General features: G+C 37.8%; 1 protein-coding gene across 3 annotated transcripts in view; it reads right to left on the reverse strand.

Moving 5' to 3' along the window:
* Positions 1-20681, reverse strand: part of Afg2a (AAA ATPase AFG2A) — a 172075-nt gene that overhangs the window by 137845 nt on the left and 13549 nt on the right. For all 3 annotated transcript variants that reach the window (XM_029474938.2, XM_021157763.2, XM_029474939.2), the window contains exons 8-10: positions 17860-17983; positions 15305-15560; positions 6412-6566 (exon numbers count right to left, since the gene is read on the reverse strand). In XM_029474938.2, coding sequence (XP_029330798.1) covers positions 6412-6566; positions 15305-15560; positions 17860-17983 — 535 coding nt within the window. The remainder of the gene's footprint in view (positions 1-6411; positions 6567-15304; positions 15561-17859; positions 17984-20681) is intronic.

The following is a 20681-nucleotide window of genomic DNA, read 5'->3' on the forward strand; positions in this document are numbered from 1 at the left end:
GTTGTAAAATAAAACACCTTTAAATCTACATCTTCATAGGACAGAAAACTAAGAAAAACGAAACACGTCACCAATAAAATACAAGCAAGAGGGGACTAACCTGTTACAGAATAAGAGCCTTAAAAAAACTCAAGAATTGGTTACATATTGTTAAAAAAAGAAGCAAAAAACAAAAACAAACTAAAGAAAAATTAATGTCTCCTTGTTATATAATTACTGCTTCCTATATAAAACTGTTTAATGATAAAACTTATTGCTAAACCGTTTAGGTAATTTTTTAAAGTTTGTCTTACTTGTTGAAAAATAGTTCGAGTCAGTAATCTACTATCCATGTTCTGAAGTGAAACAATTGTCCAAAGCCAACAGACAAATAAATGATAGTGTGGGTTTCACATCTCATAAGTGTTTCACCTGACAGAGAACTTCCCCCAACTATTCATGCATATGATTAAGTTGGATTATCATGGGAAATGACACAGAGAACAGATATTTATTCTATAACCCAAACATATCAATTAAAATATAAAACTACCCTTACACTGCCCCTAATTATTATTACAACTATGATGCCTTTATATTCTTCTAACTTGTATTATGACTGAAACATGTGAAAGAAATGCAGTCACTTTTTAAGAAGTATCTTTTATATGTACTAGGGGCCACAGTATCTTCAGGAATCTATACTCTGTAAAGTAAAAGCTTAAAAGTCTTAGTCTAAATAAATATGTTTTAACTCTAGTAATAACCACCTGAAAACTTTTTTGCAATTGTAAAATATGAGTAAGTATATCATTGAAAACTGCATGTATAAGACTTAAAGATATCAGAATGTTAAAAATACAGTAATGTCCACCTTTCTGCCAGACATTGAAGATAACTGACATAAGAATAGGCTATTAGAAATTATGAAACAATGTAAATTATCTGTATTTCTGTCTTAACAGTCGTCACTGCCAGCATTGGGGTTAAATACACACTCATAATTCTGCATTTTGTTTCTTTTTAAAAAGTTTCGTGTCTTTTAACCATAACATTTTTTAAAATTCAGACTGGTGAAAAATGAGTTTAAATCTGTTAAATTACTCATTGTGACTTTGATAATTTATTCTACCTCTTTATTAAATGTCTTCTTAATTTATATGATAAAAATTATAACACCTCATTCATTATGAGACTTAAAAATAGTATATTATGTTAGATTTGCTGGGATACAAGATTTACTAAGTGTCCCTATATGTAAATGTATGAGAGATGATCACCATTGTGTTTTGAAGAAGCAGTGGCAAAAAATAAAGAAGTCACTGAATTTGTAATTTCACTTAACTATCATAATTACTCATCATTTTTAGGACATTTTTGTGTTGTTTGTTATAACCACTACAATTCTTAAAGGCAAATCAGTTTCATCTTTTGACTTGAGCACTTCAAAATTAAAAAACAATTAGCCCTTTCTATGAGCTAAGAGACAGGCAGATTTCTGAGTTCGAGGCCAGCCTGGTCTACAGAGTGAATTCCAGGGCGACACAGAAAAACCCTGTCTCAAAACAACCAACCATACAAACAAAAAAAAAAAGTGAACCCTGTCTCAAAACAACCAACCATACAAACAAAAAAAAAAAAGTGCCAGAAAAAAAACAACAACACAGCAGTACATTGTGAATATCTAATTAGTGAAACAGACTTCTTATGGTTTATAGAAGTGGTGTGTTACCCATAAAACAGGATTCAAGCAATGTTTACTTCAGAAGTGACATTAACTTGATAGCCATCTCCCTCACATTGATGTGGGCTTATTTGAGGTGCTAGAACTTTACAGTTAGGCTAGAGGCACTGATGCACTGGGCCACACACTACTACATCAAACAGCTTTCACAGACCCAAGCTGGCCTTAGGCTTTATGCCTATTCCTATAGTTTTACTTTAACTACCCCAGCACCAGTCTTGAGGGCTCAGGCTCTAGGCCTATCATCTCACCATTCTACATCATCAGTCCTGCAGACTGAGGTTTTAGGCCAGAACTCATAGAACAAAATGTCAAGTCTACCCATTTGCTGATCCAGATGATCTAGATCACGTGAGCTTGAGCAGCAATTGGCATGCAGAACCTTTAATCTCCTAATAGGATAACTGGAGAAGACGTTTCTTGAAGAAGCTAATCTGTAAAAATCAGAAGAATTATCTACTTCTTCTCCTACGTAAATAACATCAAAAGGCCACAATGATCACAAATAATTAAGAAAACAATACCACCAAAGGGACAAATTAAATCACTTGTGCTATACCTTAATATCTAGAACATGATGGATCAATGCATGTTTAAAAATAACAACACCTGGGAAACTACATACAAATGAGCAAACCCTTGAAAATAGTCATCTTAAAAAGATCAAGGAATTGTAAGGGACCAAAGGTATATAATTACATAAAATCAAGAAAGTAATATATAACCAAGGGTATTCAAAGGAGAAACATAAAGAACCAAACAGAAATTCTAACGCTGAAGAACACAGTGACTAGTAACCAAGCTACAGTCCATAGACTGAGAGAAGTTAGGCATAGAGGAAGGGTCTAGGGTGGACACATGGATTCCCGGGAGCAATATAACAGATTTTATAATCAGACTGGGGGCAAATGGGAAGAAAAGAGGAGAGCAGGTGGGGAGGGGAAAGGTAAATACTGTAAAGAGAGAGAATGGGGGGCAAGACAGCTGAAACTGAAGGGCATTTGAGGAATGATATGGAAACCTAGTACAGTAGAAACTTCCTAAAATATATAAAGGTGATCTTAATGAGGTGCCTTAATAATGGGGGATGCAAAGTCTCAACATGGCCATCTCTTGTTACCAAACAAGGCTTTCTTCCAGTATCAGGAGAACAAGGCCATCTGAATCAACTGAGCACAGCTCATATGACCTCACAGAGCCTGAAGCAGCAAGCACAGGGCCTGCATAGGTTTGCACCAGGTCCTCTGCATATATATTACAGCTTTTAGCTTAGTATTTTTTTTCCTGGGACTCCTGAGTGTGAGAACGAATGGATTTCTGACTTATGTGCTTGCTCTTAGGATTCTTTTCCTTTTGTTCGGTTGCTTTGTCCAACTTTGATATGATAGGTTTTGCTTTTATTTTATTTTGTCATGTTTAGTTGTTATCTTAGAAGCCTGTTCTTTTCTAATCATAAAAAGGGAAGGAAGAGAATGGGAGGGAGGGGAGATAAGGAGGAACTGACAGAAATAGAGGGAGTGAGAAATATATAATCAAGATATATTTTGTATGAGAAAAGAACCTATTTTCAGTAAAAGGAAAAAAATTAAAGAAAAAAAATTGAAAGAAATTCTAAAACTGAACAACAAATTAAAAATGTCAATAGAGTATCAAGCAGTTGAAAGAACAGCACAGTAGTTGACAAATCTTTTGAAATTACCAATCACAGTGAGAAAAAGAAGTGAAAAGAGCCTACAGGACTCATGGAACACCACCAAACAAATGAACATAAGAACATAAAAAGTTCTAGAAGGGGCAAAGAAAGAGGGTGAGAGCTGAGTTAGTGCTTAAAGATATAATGGCAGGAAACTTCCCAACTTTGCATAGGCAAGTGGGCATTCAGACTGAGAAAATCCCTGAAGACTTCAAATACAATAAATATGAAGATTTATCTAATCATTAACAAGTGTTCAAATGTCACTGGATCCTGAAGCAACAAGAGAAAAGCTGATCATCTTGCACACTGCATCCTTCCTTCATCCCCAATGAGGGCTTAGCAGAAACCTTGCAGGCCAGAAAGGCTGAGATGACATTTTGCTTTGTAGAACTGAGAATGGAAACAGGGCCTGGCCTTGGGCATGACAGGCAAATGCTCTACCACAGCCAGGTTCCTAGCACTAGAAGATATGGTTTACAAAATAGTCCACCAAGAATGCTATATTAAAAGTGGGAGAGAAGGGCTTCAGAAATGAAGAAAAATGAAGAACTTTATCAGATGAGCAAAAATAACTAGATCTGTCTTGTAAGAAATGGTAATTGGCATTTTCCAATTTGAAATAAAATGATGCTAACAAATAAATATATATTCCCTATTAAGGTAACAACATACTAAGATTCAGATAGTGTAATCCTGTTAACAATGTGCATATATCATTAACTTTACTATGAACCTAAAGGACAGAAGTACTAGTAGTAAATTAATTATAGTAACTTGTAAAGACAGCTGATATAACAATGATGTTAAGCATGACATGAGTATTACTGAAGGTGTAATGGTGCAACTGCATTTACTGGCTTAAAATACACTTTGAGCTATTAGAAATCAGACGTAAGCCTAATCACAAGAAACCTGTAACAGGTAAGTCATAAGGAAGGAATCAAGACACTGCTGCAAAAAATCCTCACAGCACAAAGGAAGGCAACAGTAGAACAAAGGAACTATAAAATAGAAAACAACATGGCAGTAAGCTCATTTCTAGCAACAATTATTACTATTGATCATCCAGGTCATTTTTCTTGAATCAAGCACAGCTAAATCCACACATAATTGGTACTTTCTGTTCCTGTGAAATTGTGTGTAATAAACTCTGAAGAAACATTAAATATCTTTAGTTGATAAGGGTCAAACTTGTCTGTTGTAAAATTAAGCTAATATTTTCAAAGAAAACTAACCTTACTTAAAAAAAAAAAAAAAAAGCCAACATACAACCCATTCTATCAATTTAAATTTTATTCTTTCTTGATAATCTATTCAAGCGAGGAAAAAAAAAAAACACCTTACATTCATAGAATACCAGCTCATACCAGCTCATTCACAGTAGTAAAAAGCTAGAGGCAACAGATATCATCAACAAATGTATTTATTATAGAATATTGTTATGGTTTGGATCCTAAAACCTCCCTCAAAGACCAATGTATTAAATGCCTCGGACAGTGACAGAAACATTACACAATAAAGCCTACTGAGAGGTTTCACCTCACAAGGGATGTGCCTGTAAGGTAAACTGGTCCCTCACTTTCTCACTTTCATTCCCCAGCTTACAAAGGAGAGAAGTTTTCTTTGCTATTTAATCCTACCCCTCTGCCTCTGAAAACCAACAATAGTTGAAACCAAGAAACCTGAGGCAGGCGTGAGGAAACTGGCTATGTAAATCAAGTATTTTTAATACAAACACAAGGACCTGAGTCTGGAACTCCAGGACCCATATAAAAAGCCAGATGTGCCAATGCATATCTGTAATCCAAGTCCCGGGGAGGCAAAGACAGACCCTTGGAGCTTATTAGCCATCCAAGTTGAAAGGATGAGCTCCAGGTTCGTAAAGACACTTTCTCAAAAATAAAGTGGAAACCAACTAAGGAGGATATCAACACTGACATCCAATCTCCACATATACACCTATGTATGCACACTTACATACAAGCATATGCACATGCACACACATACAAACACCTATCTCCCCTCTGCCCCAATCCCAAGTCCTTTAGAGGCAGAAGGAACCATGGCCATCCTCACTAAACAGTGAGTTCAACTAGATTGGACTCTTGGGAGGCCCTGTCTCCAAAGAACAAACAACTGAAATTCTATCAAAGCATGAACAAAAGAAAATATTTCTTTTATCAAATCTATTCCTGGGTATTTTGATTTAGTAGCATAAAGCTGACTTTACCACTGAAATAAAAAAAAGAAATATATTACACACACACACACACACACACACACACACACACACACACACATACACTCACACACAGGGACACAGAGAGAGAGAACTATTTGGATCACTATTTGTGATTCTCAACATTTCTAATACTGCGACTCTTTAATAAAGTTCTTCATGTTGTGGTGTCCCAACCGCAAAAAAATTTTTGTTGCTACTTCATAACTGTAATTTTTGTACTGTTAAGAACAGTAATGTATCTGACATGTGACCCACCCCAAAGAGGTTATAATTTCCAGGGAATTATGTTAAGTGAAAAAGCTAATTCTAAAAGGTTATATCCAGCATGATTTCATTTATGTATTTTTTTAAAATAATAAAGTTTAAAAATGCGATAGGACTGAGTTGGGTATGATTATAAAAACGTAGAACTCTTGAGGTGATTTGAATGTGGTGATATAAGCACAAGTCTTTGCATCTAATAAACTCCACAGGCCTATATACACCAGTTATTCAAATGAACGTGAGGCAGTCCCAGTCAGAGCCAGTTTTACAAGATGCTATCACAAGAGAAAATCCAGGTAAAGGACATACAAGAGGGCCTCTCTGAGTTACCATAGAACTTCAGCTTTCAATATCTCAAAAGCACGCTGTACTTAAAACATGTATTTTATTAAAAGGTTAACCTAGTAAGTCAGTCATTTTAGAGACTCAGTTTCCTTAAGAATATTATTCTAATAGTAAGGCTGGCAGAGAGTATTAATTACTCACATTTGGGACATCAATTGCTACCTCTCTCATAGCACTAGGCCTGATGTCATTCATCCCCTGTAAGAAATCATTTAGAGTAATCTTCACCATGCCAGCCACCTTGCTATCAGGGAGGTTAGGCTGTTTCCTCAGGACTCTTCGCAAGGCATGCAGACCTACAAAGAGGAGAATAAAACAAAACTGATCACTTATTCCATAAATACCAACAAGGTAACAACAGTACTAACCCCAGACTCTGTGGGTATTATAGCATTTACAATATTTTGTACTTAAAGTATATATAGCATGAAGGGTGAGATTAAGGGTGAAGGGGACACAGATTAAAGCAAACTCAAGTGCTTAAGTTAGGCAGTAGAAGCATGACAAACCAAAATTACATATGAGAGGACAGGTATTCTGCAAACATAAAATAACATTTAGGGTGTCATTAAAACAAGTACAATAGTAACAAGCCTTCTGCCACTGATCTTTTTTCTGAGTACACTAAAGCCAAGCCAAAAGTTTAGGGAGATTACAGGAAGATCTGAAAGGAATTATTCAGTTGGTACTTGGAAATGTGATTCTCGAACACAAGACACGAGACGACTTGAGACTTCGGCACACACGTCTGTACTGGGTGGTACTTTTATGAGGGTACTAAGAGAGACTGGAGATGGAAGAATGAAGGCAGAAGGCTCACTCAGTAAAGTTTACAATTTGGAGAACTAGAAGGAACTGTTTTGTTTGTTTGTTTGTTTGTTTGTTTGGCTTTGTTTTTCTTAGAATAGTGAAGTAACAGGAATAGAGTATCACAGAAATAATCTATTAAAAATACTCAAGAAAATAAAATTTAGAGATGTAAAAAACTTAAAAGATGGCTCTAACCAGAATCATCAAATATGCTAAGTTCTTTGCTTTGGTATTTGTTTACACTTCAAACACTGACAAGACTGAATATCCAACTACCCCTTTCAAATGCCAGGTATGAAGTTTCAGTCTATAGAACTGTAACAAGAGTTTAGAGCCCAGATTCTTATCTGTGAGCGGTAACTTTATATAAGGTCTTATAACTGAATGTGGGGTTAACAAAAACATCTGGCAATGGTTAAATTTCTGAACATGCAACAGTTAATTCAAAATTCAATGCATAATGAATCTTTGCAGTGTTTCTATGTGCTACATAGCATAACAACATTGTAGCCTTAGTTCTGAGCACAAAATGGAAAAATTTTATACTGCCTAAGTTTGAATCCCAGCACACATGTGTAAACAAAGGTGTGTTACGGCATGCCCCTGAAATCCCAGCATGGACCAGAAGGATCTCAATGTCCTGCCGGCCAGCCAATCTAGAGTATCAGTGAACTCCAGGTTTGCTGAGAGACTGTCTCAAACAGTATGGTGAAAAGAGAGAGAAGACAACCAAGGTCTATCTCTGGCTTCCACATGTATTTTAAAATTCCTAGCATTTAGTACATAAGTCAAGAGAAAAAAAATGTCATAGAAATCATTATATGTAGAAAGAAAACTGTAATAGTGTTATACATGGAAAATAAAGGAATTTACGTACAACTGAAATGAGTAAATGATTCTGGGTTTGATCCCCAGCCCGGAGAGGGAGAGGGTGAGGGTGAGGGAGAGGGAGGGGGACAGAGGGAGGGGGAGAGGGAGGGAGAGAGGCAAGAGAGGGGGAGGGGGAGGGGGTACAGGAGGGGGAAAGGGAGAGAGAAGGAGAGATAATTAATCTTTTTTCAAAACATTTTATGGGGTTATAGAGAGACTAAGAATCTAAACTTAAAATTCTATGCATGTTTCCAAACACAGAAAAAACAGGCATGTAGATAAAATACACACACACACACAAATCTTAGTATTTTATATAAAATTAACAGACTGATAAACACAGAATCCAGAGCAGACTCAGTCTTAGTGCAAAACAGAACTGAACATTTCAGTGAATTTTGCTAGTCAGCGAATATCCAAATGGAAGAAGTGAATGAGTTACAGGTATCGATGTGAAAGCAAAGAATAAGGTATCCAGAAGTCCAGGTGTCTTAGTCAGGGTTTCTATTCCTGCACAACATCATGACCAAGAAGCAAGTTGGGGAGGAAAGGGTTTATTCGGCTTACACTTCCATGCTGCTGTTCATCACCAAAGGAAGTCAGGACTGGAACTCAGACAGGTCAGGGAGCAGGAGCTGATACAGAGGCCATGGAGGGATGTTCCTTACTGGCTTGCCTCTCCTGGCTTGCTCAGCCTGCTCTCTTATAGAACCCAAGACTACCAGCCCAGGGATGGTCCCACCCACAAGGGGCCTTTCCCCCTTGATCACTAATTGAGAAAATGCCTTACAGTTGGGTCTCATGGAGGCATTTCCTCAACTGAAGCTCCTTTCTCTGTGATAACTCCAGCTGTGTCAAGTTAACACAAAAATAGCCAGTACAATTGACCCCTTGTCAACTTGACACACAAACACATCACTAGTAAGCCTCAACCCTTACATTCTTACTCATCCCCAAGATCTAAATAACTTTAAAAGTCCCACAGTCTTTACATATTCTTAAAATTTCAATCTCTTTAAAATATACATCTCTTTTAAAATCCAAAGTCTTTTTACAATTAAAAGTCTCTTAACTGTGGGTTCCACTAAAACAGTTTCTTCCTTCAAGGGGGAAAATATCAGGGCACAGTCAAAATCAAAGCAAAATTCAATCTCCAACCGTCCAACGTCTGGGATCCAACTCACGATCTTCTGGGCTCCTCCAAGGGCTTGGGTCACTTCTCCAGCCATGCCCTTTGTAGCACACACGTCGTCCTCTAGGCTCCAGATGCCTATACTCCACTGCTGCTGCTGCTCTTGGTGGTCATCTCATGGTACTGGCATCTCCAAAACACTGCATGACCCCTTCAGTCCTGGGCCTTCAATTGCAACTGAGGCTGCACCTTCACCAATGGCCTTCCATGGCCTCTCACAGTGCCGAGCCTCAGCTCCTCTGCATGACCCCTTCATGCCTTCAAAACCAGTACCACCTGGGTGACCCTTACACATTACCAAGTCCCGCTGCAGAAGGAGTACAACCTTGCCTATCTCTGGAACACAGCCTCTTTGTGCTTTCAGAAAACACTTCCCAGAAGATGTCACCTCAACGATGCTGGTCTCTTCTTAATCACCGCTAATTTCTTAGCTCCAGCTAACCAGCATCAATAGTCCCAGTAATGCAAAGTTTTTGCTTTAGTAGTTCTGGTATCTTGTTAATCACAGCTGATTCTTCAGCCCCAGCTAACCAGAACTACAAAATCTTCACAATCAAAACAGCAATGGCCCTGAAAAGTCTTTAATTTTCCCTCTGAAATTTCACAAACCAGACTTCCATCTTCTGCACTGTTCTCAACATTATCTTCCAAGCTCCTACACAACATCTGACAGAGCTCTTAACAACGAATGGATCTTCAAGCCCAAAGTTCCAAAGTCCTTCCACAGTCCTCCCCAAAACATGGTCAGGTTGTCACAGGAATACCCCACTCTGCTGGTACCAATTTGTCTTAGTCAGGGTTTCTATTCCTGCACAACATCATGACCAAGAAGCAAGTTGGGGAGGAAAGGGTTTATTCGGCTTACACTTCCATGCTGCTGTTCATCACCAAAGGAAGTCAGGACTGGAACTCAGACAGGTCAGGGAGCAGGAGCTGATGCAGAGGCCATGGAGGGATGTTCTTTACTGGCTTGCCTCCCCTGGCTTGCTCAGCCTACTCTCTTATAGAACCCAAGACTACCAGCCCAGGGATGGTCCCACCCACAAGGGGCCTTTCCCCCTTGATCACTAATTGAGAAAATGCCTTACAGTTGGGTCTCATGGAGGCATTTCCTCAACTGAAGCTCCTTTCTCTGTGATAACTCCAGCTGTGTCAAGTTGACACAAAAATAGCCAGTACACCAGGTAAGACAAAATAGTCATGACACTACATTTGACCACCACTGCTAGCTGTATTCCAAAGTGCTGGGGATGGACCGAGAGCTTCATGCACATTAGGTGAGCACTTTATCACTGAGCTACACTCAGCGAACACAATTTCTTAAGTAAGACACAACTGATGAATTGAATATATTTATAATATATATATATATAATATATCTGATTATTAATTTTTGATCCTCCAAAGACATCATGAAGAGCAAAGAGCTGCCATGGTCATGGTGCCTCTTCACAGCAACAGAAACCCAAACTATGTAACCAAGCTAGTTCCCTATGCTCTAAAATACTGATTTTTTTAAAAAATAGAATCAGTATTTTAATTCAAATATAGAAAAAAAATTGGTAGAATTTAAAATTTGGTGAAAAATGTCAAAAGAGAACTTTTGATAACAGGTACACTATTGAGTACAAGGGAGCTGGGGTTGTTTTTTTTTTTTTTTTTTTTTTTGATTAAGCCAGTTCAGGAATGTAGGGGAAAGTGGCAAATATGAACATCTCAGAGATCTGGATACTATAGGTAAGAATTTCTATGAGTTATAAAAATCAGATTTAGTGTTACTAGTAAACAAATGTAAGTGCTAAAATGATAAAGCCACTGGGTAAGTAAGTTTGAATCCCTTCTATTTTATGAAACTATCCTAAAGAGACCCCAGTTTGTTGAAACGATGTATAATCAACATAAATACTGAGATAAATTCTCAGCAATGAAAAGCAAATTACTTCCTTTCTTTAAAAACAAAACAACAGCCCACTGCTTCCAGAAATCAAGCTCTTATACTTATAGTCATTCTCCTGAAATGGTACATGCAGCCTTGGAAGGAAAGTTTAGAATAAATCTCTATTTTTGGAAAACACTGTTGCTATCTTCCAATGTTCAACATAGTTTACATAATTCACATCACCACTATATAACTAACATTTTATGTTTTCCAAGAGTGCACTCTGCTTATCTATGCTGTTAATTTAAAACATTATAAAATCCAAGGGGAAAAAAGGCTATGCAACTAGTTAAGTTAGAAAAACAACCTAAATGTGACTCACTGCATTGTGGATATGGAACTTAAAAAGCCCACTTCCTGTAGCCAGGCAAGAACCCCAGTAGAGCAATAGAAATACCAACCCACCCACAAAACTTTCAACCTAAAATTTATCCTGTCTACAAGAAATGGAGGGATGAGGATGAAGGAGACTGTGGGAATGGCCAACCAATAACCTGCGCAACTTGAGATCCATCCCATGGGCAAGCGCCAATCCCTAACATTACAAATGATACTCTGCTATTCTTGCAGACAGGAGCACATTGTCCTATGAGAGGCTCCACCCAGAAGCTGACTAAAACAGATACAGACACCCAGAGCCAAACAGTGGATGGAGCTTGGGGACTCTTATGGAATTATAGAAGGAAGGACTGCAGGACCAACACAGTCAACTAACCTGGACCCTTGAGGCTCTCAGAGACTGAACCACCAACCAAAGAACATATAGGCTGGACCTAGGCCTCCCTGCACATATGTAGCAGATGTGCAGCTTGGTCTTTATGTGAGCCCTGAATAATTGGAATGAAGACTATCCCAAAAGCTGTTGCCTGTACAAGGGATGTTCTAGCTGGGCTGCATTGTCTGGTCTCAGTGGGTGAAGAAGTGCCTAGCTTCACAAAGACTTGAAGTAGGGGGTGGGGGGAACCTCTCAGGGGAGAAGGGGAGGGAGTATGGGAGAAGGACTGTGTGTGTGTTTGGGGGGGGGGGAGATCACTGGGAAGGGGGCTGTGAGCAGGATGTAAAAAATAAAAAAAAGAAGAAAAGAAAAAAAAGAAAAGAAAAAGCAGCCTGAGCCCAGGATGATACATACTAACATTAAAAATAAGAGAGTCTACCTTGTAAGCAGCCTGTCCATTTGAGATACAATATTTAAAAAGCTTTTTGTTTACAAAGGTGAGCTTCAAAACAGAAATCTCTGGACAAGTTGTGCACAGCACATTGCACTAGCTCAACTTCTAACATCTGGAATAAGTTTGACTATTATAACTGATAAGACAACAAAAAGTCCAGTTAGGTCAATAATATTGTAATATTTCCAATTTTCATATTAGGATAGCAGCAAACTTGAGATAGATATAGAGAAGCTCAGAAGTTATCACAAGTTTAGAATAAATACAACATCAAATGCAGCATCAGTCCAATAAACTGTGGAACAGCCTGGAAATCCATACTCTGGGGATTCTCCGTGAGACCACAGCAGGCTTGGTGAGTAGCTTAGGTGTTTCTCTGTCATCTTCTCCCTTTCCCTTATCCAATGAAATTCATGGTTGCACTATCACCCCAATGCTATCTTCCATAATTCTCTCAATTCACAGATAGAGAAGAATAAGGCTCAAACTTGACTAAGACCACAAAGTTGATTTTAAAAACAAATTTACTCAACGTTCCTCAAAACCTATTCATGTGGCAGGAGAGAAGCCTTAGCAGTAGAACCCTGGCTGCTCTTCCAGAAGACAGGGAGTTTTCGCAGCCCATATATGGCAGCTCACAACTGTCTGTAATTCCAGTCACAGGGGATCTAATACCTTTTGCAGCCTTCAGTCACCAGACACACATGTGATAAAAGACATACACGCAGGCAAAATGCCCATACATATAAATTTTTAAAAATTAAAAATCTATTCATTTATTACCCTTCTGCATGGCACCCTGTGCTTAAAGTTAATTTATTATGCTACATAAAGATAAAAGAATGATATCAATATTATAATATATATTAGCATTCAGAATAACATATCTAAACAATTAATTTAACACACTGGATACTATAGTTCTACCATCAATCTTTCTAAAAGCTATGGTATCACAGTTGAGTAAGTACTAACCTAGAATAACACAGGTTAGGTAAATCAGAGCAGAAAATACTTGCTTTTAAAAAAAAATTATATAGATTCTATAATTAAACTGTAAAGTCACACTATCCTGAAATACATGTGTTTTAGGACTTGACTTTTAGAGGCCAAACCACATGCCTACCACCTTCCCCACCCAGCAGTCCTCCAACCTGAAAATTATGGTAATTGCTAGAAAGAATTAAAAGAATTACTTTTTTTCATCAAAAGTAAAATAACATGTTAACGTTTCCCCTCTCAATTTATTTTCCTTGTCTTCCCATACTTATATGGGACAGATAAAAGAATAAAACAAGGGCTAAAGAAATGACACAGCAGTGAAGAGCATCTGCTACAAAGGACCTGAGTTCTGCTCCCAGCAACCCCTTAAGTGGCTCACAACTACCTGTAACTACTTGTAGCTCTAGAAGACCCCATTTAACAAACACATAAAAACAAAATTTAAATGTAATGTTTAAAGGGATGAAAAGAATGAAACAATCTTCAAAGGTAATAAATTGTACAAATATAAATTAGTGACTTATGCACAAAAGTTTACTGCCATTCAAAATTAAAGCTCTAAATAGTGAAATTTCTCATTTAGAAACGAATTTCTTCCATTCCCACAAGAATTAAACCTTTTTGAAAGCATATCAATGAAAATATAAGATGACTGTCAAAGTCTAATGTGTTGGGGTCCCAAGGGTAGAGCCATGTTAACCAGGATACACAGCCAAGGCAACCAGCGCAGTTTATTCAAAGTTTCAGCTTCTTTTAAAGGCAAAGAAGAATAAATATTTCCCACAGTTTTCTAGTTCTCATCAGGTGCTGTTTCCCTAGCAATATCTTATCTTGGTTCAAAGTGACCCAAATCTTGCAGACTAAGAAATCTGCCAGCAGTCCAACTCTTAGATGTGTTGCTTCTTATAATGAAAAACAAAGTTACTTTCTCATGAGAAAAGGATGGTGAAGGCTAATTCCTCAGACATGCAGCTTGCTTGACAGAACAGGATTCTCTGAAGAGAAAGTATGCTTACTCTTTGTCCCAGTATGCTGAGATTCTCAGATATCTTTCAGTCAACTTACAGCTAGCAGGCTGGGAGCAGTCTCCTCATGCCATTTCTCTACAAATGACAAACTCGAATCAACAGTGGAAACAAAGAGAACCCAGAATATGAGGAAATGAAAACATACCATCAGAGACTTGGGGATACATCTAAGATTACAGAGATGCCTCATTTTCAGAAGTTTAAGAGAATGAAATCCTTCAGGAAAATGGACTTTTTTCAGGAAACATTTTGAACAAATTTGTTGAATCAACTAGTTCAATAGCTTATAAAAGCTACCTTCATTTAAGTATACTTTCCATAGCTGAATATACTTTGAAATACTGCACAGGAAGAGTTTCAGAAGTATGTACAGAGGCTGCCAAGATGGCTCAGTGGAGTAAAGCCAAGGGTGTGCAAGTCTGAGGACTCGAAGCTGGATCCCTAAACCCCATGTACAGTTGGATGTACGAGCACATGTTTGTGCTCAGCATTTGCAGCAGCAAGAGAGGCAGAAAAAGGAGGATAATCTCCAGGAACTCAAGAGCCATTCAGCCTTGTATACTCTATAGCCAAAAGGAGATTCTATCTCAAGTAAAATGAATGGCAAGGATCAGACACCTCAAGTCATCCTCTGACCTTTTTATACATGCTCTATGGTACATGTGTATACACACACGTCCTTATGATATTCATTAGCAGGCAACAGATGAGTTAACAGCCCTTACACACCCATTCTTGAGTTTTGCTCTGTAACAATACTGTTGTCAATATTAACATCTGCATATCTGTTTATGTGTATATGGACACATGTGCTGAGATAAATCTTAGAATATGTTAGAAGTGGTGAACTTGAAAAGGTAGAAATAAAGAGTGATTTTCCTTCTTCATAGTTCTCTTCATAGTAAGATTTTAATAAATATATTTTATGACTAAATAAATTAAAGCTATAACTAATAAGCAGCAACATAAATTATCAGTCTATATATAAATATCAAACAGACGCATAGGAGATGGTCACTCTCACCTGCCTCATTACACAAGGCTTTCAAGTCTGCGCCAACATAACCATGGGCATTATTTGCCAACCTCAGAAGCTCAGCTTTAGTGAGCAAATGCGGCACCCTTCGGAGTAGTTTCTGGAGAATATCAAGCCGGTCTTGGGCATTAGGAATGCCAATCTCAATCTCTTTATCAAATCTCCCAGGTCTTCTGAGTGCAGCATCTAGTGCTTGAGGGCGATTTGTGGCCCCAAGGACTAATACCCGTCCTTCACTTCCTTCCTAAAAAGATAAAAAAATAAATTGCACATTGATTTTAAAAGAACAGAGAGAGCCGAGCAGTGGTGGCACACACCTTTAATCCCGGCACTTGAGAGGCAAAGGCAGATGGATTTCTGAGTTCCGAGGCCAGCCTGGTCTACAGAGTGAGTTCCAGGACAGCCTGGACTACTGCAGAGAAACCCTGTCTGTAAACCCACCACCACCACCAAACAAACAAACAAACAAACAAAAACAGAGAGGTGAAAACTAACTCTGTGTAAAAGAATGGACAGAAGGGTCTAGAGCATTAAAACTTAATCCTTACATTTCTACTAACCAATTTATAAAATCTTATTTATAATAAACTTCTATTAGACATTTATTAACTTTAGCCAGGCAGTGGTGGTGTACACCTTTAATCCCACTGGAGGCAAAAGCATATGGATCTCTAAATTTGAGACCAGCCTGGTCTATAAGAGCAAGATCCAAGACAGCCAGGGCTGCACAGAGAAACCCTGTCTCCAAAAACCAAAAGAAAGAAAAATTATTAACTTTAGTACAGGGTTTTCAAAGTTTAGTCAAAAGGCTTTCTACTAGAGATAGCTTTTTATTAGTTAAGTAGTTTTCCCCCTACTTAGAAGTAAAGATTACAACCTAAGTAGTATTCAACCAGAACCAGGCCTAACTAGCAACTTATCTAAGATTTCTTTCTCACACATCAACTGTTTTCTTCTTTATAAAAAAAAAAAAAAGTTTAAAGTTATACTTATTTGCTGTGTGTTTGTGAGTGGAAGTATATGCAAACACTTGACCAAGCCTCATTTTGTGGTGTATAAAGAAGCTTGCAAAAGTGGATACTCTCCTTCCACCATGTATGTATTGGGGATGGAACTCAGGTTGTCAGGCCTGGTGGCAAGTCTTCACTTGCTGAGCCATCTTGCCAGTACTGGTTTTTTATTGTGATGAAGTTTCCAATTCTAGAAAAGTATGGAGCCATAACTAATATCCCTGAATACACAAAGATCTTTATCTCTGAAAATGGGGTTAAGAACAGGAAATTATAAAGAACGATGATCACCATGTTCAGCCACCTTCAGACATTATCCAGAGGCATGTATAATTTCAGAGATAAGCATTAAAAGAATCTTTTTATAAGAAAACTAAAACATCATCAATTGTGAGTTATACCATCAGAAAATACATAAACTACTAGGAACTTATAAATTTAAAAGCCCCTTTAACGTCTTTAGATTAAAATATCAGTGTTATGTGATTAAATACCAAATTAAGATATCTACTATCAAAAGACAAGAATACTATTTCACTGATGCTTATCCCAGTGGCAGAGAAAAAGCCACCAACGGCCCGATATCTAAGATTCTCCAACACTGATCCTAACTCATCTTTCTTACCAAGGACCTTTTAGACCAATCATCATGTAGCTTTCTGTATCATGGTCATGCATAATCAAGAGATCTGGCCTGCTTAAAGAAACATCTACTGAGTGAATACCAAAACTTCACATTATTTTCACATATTCACTTTCCATTAACGGGAAATAGAACTAAACACTCCTTTTGCTTCTTAATGTGCAAAAGGACAGTGTGGGACTATATGCTTTCTAACATTTCTCTTGGTGCTAACATCCTGTGAGTCCAAGAACTGTCATCATTTTCAGTCTCATCTACGAAGTACATTTTTCTCATTAACAAATGTGAAAAGTCTAAGAGAATTTTCCTTCACTTCTGTTCTATAGCAGTCCTTTTCATAATTAACACATGGTATTTGTACTAATAACAAAACACTGGCTGTAGTGGCACATATCTACAATCGTGATATACAGGAGGCTATGGCAGAATAACTGAGCTTTCTGAACACCCTGAATTAAACAGAAACCTAGTTCAAGGTGGGGGAAAAAAGACTCATGAATGTATTAAAATTAAGATAACTGAGACAATCTCACATAGCCAAGGCTGGTCTCCTACTCACTATGTAGCTGGCCTTGAAATGATCCTCCTTCCTCAGTCTCCTAAGGGTCTAAAGTATATACCATGATACCCAGGAGACTCATGAAATCATTTCTTAAATTCAATAAAATTCATTTATTGACACCTGCCTCAGGTTTTAAATTACTATCATGTATAGCATACACACACAAATACATTATGGTAAATTATTTTACATAATAGAAAAACATGCCAGACTATTGGGCCTCAGTTATTAAGCAGTTTGCTGAAACAAATTACTGTAATACTCACAGACCTAGAAACATTTGGGAAGTTTTGCTCTTCTATAATCTAAATGCAAGTGTTGTACTTACTGAGCCAATGCCATCCATCAATGTTAAGAGTGAAGCTACAACTCTCTTTTCCACTTCACTCTGAGCTCCTTCTCTTTTAGGGCAAAGTGCATCCAGTTCATCAATGAAAATAATTGATGGGTGTCTAAAACAAATCAAATTAAATATGTAACATCTAATTTTAGTGTAAAATTCTAATTAAAATAACATTACATTCCAATTTTATCAATATTAAAAACAAAAACACTAAAATGCTAAATCAAAAAAAAAAATCTCAAGAGTAATTCTAATGTAACATTATCAACCTCATATTCCGGCATATATCTGCCTTCATAAAATGCCTCTTTGTGACCTGGGGAAGCAGAAGAGTCAGTAAAAGAGAATAGAGACTATTTCAAAGAAAAAGAAAAAAGTTTCAAAGATTCACAGAAGTAGCGGCAAGATATTCAAACACATGGATAAAAAGACAGGAGCTAGCCAGGCAGTGGTGCCGAATGCCTTTAATCCCAGCACTTGGGAGGCAGAGGCAGGCGGATTTCTGAGTTCAGGGCCATCCTGGTCTACAGAGTGAGTTCCAGGACAGCCAGGACTACAGAGAAACCTTGTCTCGAAAAACAAAAACAAAGAACAACAACAACAAAAAAAGACAGGAGCTACACCAGCAGAGGAAGAAAAAAAGATAAACCAGCCCCAACCTCCACTCTCAAAGGAAGATTGGTGAAAAGACACAGACAACAGTCCTACACTTAAGGCCAGAGCTCTCATAAGCCTCAAAGCCATTTGAGGTTTCCAGTGACAGTGATTCTTCTGGCAAATGGGTCAGCAAAGGGAAATTCCATTTTATGTATGACACTATGGGCAAAGGCTGGGTAAAATCTTGAGAAAAATACCTATTATGTGAAACAGACCTAAAGTGAGACAAAGCCCTAGGAGGCAGTTGTGCAGAGTCTGAGGCCAAATGCTGACAAGCTCAAGAAGCTCTGCTCTGTCAATGAAGTGCACAGAGAAATATGAAGGCCTACCCAGAGTAGAACTTATAAACTTAGAGTACCTCTGGCATGTGATCCCATAGCCATAAGCCCAAGTAAACCAATTTATGGCATATAATAAAGGCCAGACAGCCTTTGGTCAGCATATAAAATGGGGGAAAACTGAAAGCATTTCCTCTAAAACCAGGAACACCACCAATGTACTTACCCTTTCCACTCCTTTTCAATACCGAGTCACAGGCATAGCAGTAAGATAAGAAGAATAAAGGGGCAGCTGGGGCTGTAACGCAGTGGTAGTTGCACTGAGGATCAGCAACATCAGAAAGGAAAGGAAAAGTGACAAAGGAAACCAAAGAGGTGCAAACAGACAGGAGTAGGGATACGTGGAACTTGTATCAAAGATAACACAATCCTATATATAAGCACCCTGAAAACTACACCATGAAACTCTTAGACATGGTAAACAGTTTCAGCAAAGTAACAATACAAAATCAACATAAAAATCTATACAGTAACACACTTACCCAGAGAGAGATTAAGACAAATAACCCCATTCATATCTATTCAGTTGCTTAAACAAAGGACAAAATCAACCTAAGAACAGATCTAACCAAGCTGGTGAAAAAATCCTCTACAAGAAAACCTGAAGATACTGACAAAAGAAGATAAAGATGAGAAGATGAAAGACTTCCAATGCTATGGATTGACAGTTGATACTATAAAGATGGTTGCAAAAGTCACTAAAAGCAACCTATAGATTTAATGCACTTCCTATCAAACTCCAGTGACATTCTTTAGAGACAGGAAAAAACAAAAAACAAAACAACACATGTCAGAAATCCTACAGAAAAACAAGACTCCACTATAGTGAGCTTTGAATGTCAGCTTAGCATTACCCAGAATCATCTTAGAATTACAGTGAGAAACTATCTATGAAGTTAGTCTCTAGGCATGTCTCTGAGAACTCTGCTTTAAGGTTACTGATAGAGAAGACACCAGTCCCCACATGTTCCCCACATGTTCTGAACTGTTAAGAGTGGGAAATGCAAGCTGGGCACAAGCAAGCTATCACCATGCATGTATTCATTTCTCTCTGCTCCTGACTGTGGATTTGATGTGACCAGCTGCTTTAAGTTCCTACTGCCTTGACTTTCCCACAACAATGGACTATAACTAGAATTGTGAGCTAAGAAAGAAACCAAAACCTTACCCCATTTAATTGCTTTCAATTAGAGTATTTTTAGCAACAGAAATAAAATTAAGGCAGACCCCCATTAGCAAGCACAGTATTACATCCAAAGCCATAGTAAGCAGAAAGAAGATTACTGGAGCTACCAGTTTCTGACTTCAAACTACTACAGAACCACAGTAAGAAAAACAGCACAGGGGCTTGAGAAGGCTCTGCAATTCAGATGAACTGGGTTTAATTCCCATACCACATGGAGGTTCACAACAGTCTGTAATTCTAGTTCTGGGGGATCCAATGCCCTTTTATGGCCTCAACAGGCACTGCATGCATGTGGTGCACAGACGTTATCTGCAGGCAAAACACCCATACACATAAAAATAAATCTTGAAAAATAAAACAGAAAACCTCAGCATAGTACCGACACAAAACACACACAGACTTATGGAATAGAATAGAAGACATAGAACAGCCATTTAATTTTTAACACAAGTGTCTAAAACAGTCACGGCAGAAAAAAGGCTGGGAAAGATACTGAAAAAAGTAAATATCCACATATAGAATGAAGATAGAACCATATTTCTCACACTATACCAAAACATATGCAAAGGTTACAAGACTTTCCTATAAGACTAGAACACTGAAACTACTAAAGAAAGATGCCGTCT

This window comes from Mus caroli, unplaced genomic scaffold (genome assembly GCF_978045245.1).
Source record: "Mus caroli unplaced genomic scaffold, Mus_caroli_1 scaffold_3, whole genome shotgun sequence".
Lineage (NCBI taxonomy): Eukaryota > Metazoa > Chordata > Mammalia > Rodentia > Muridae > Mus > Mus caroli.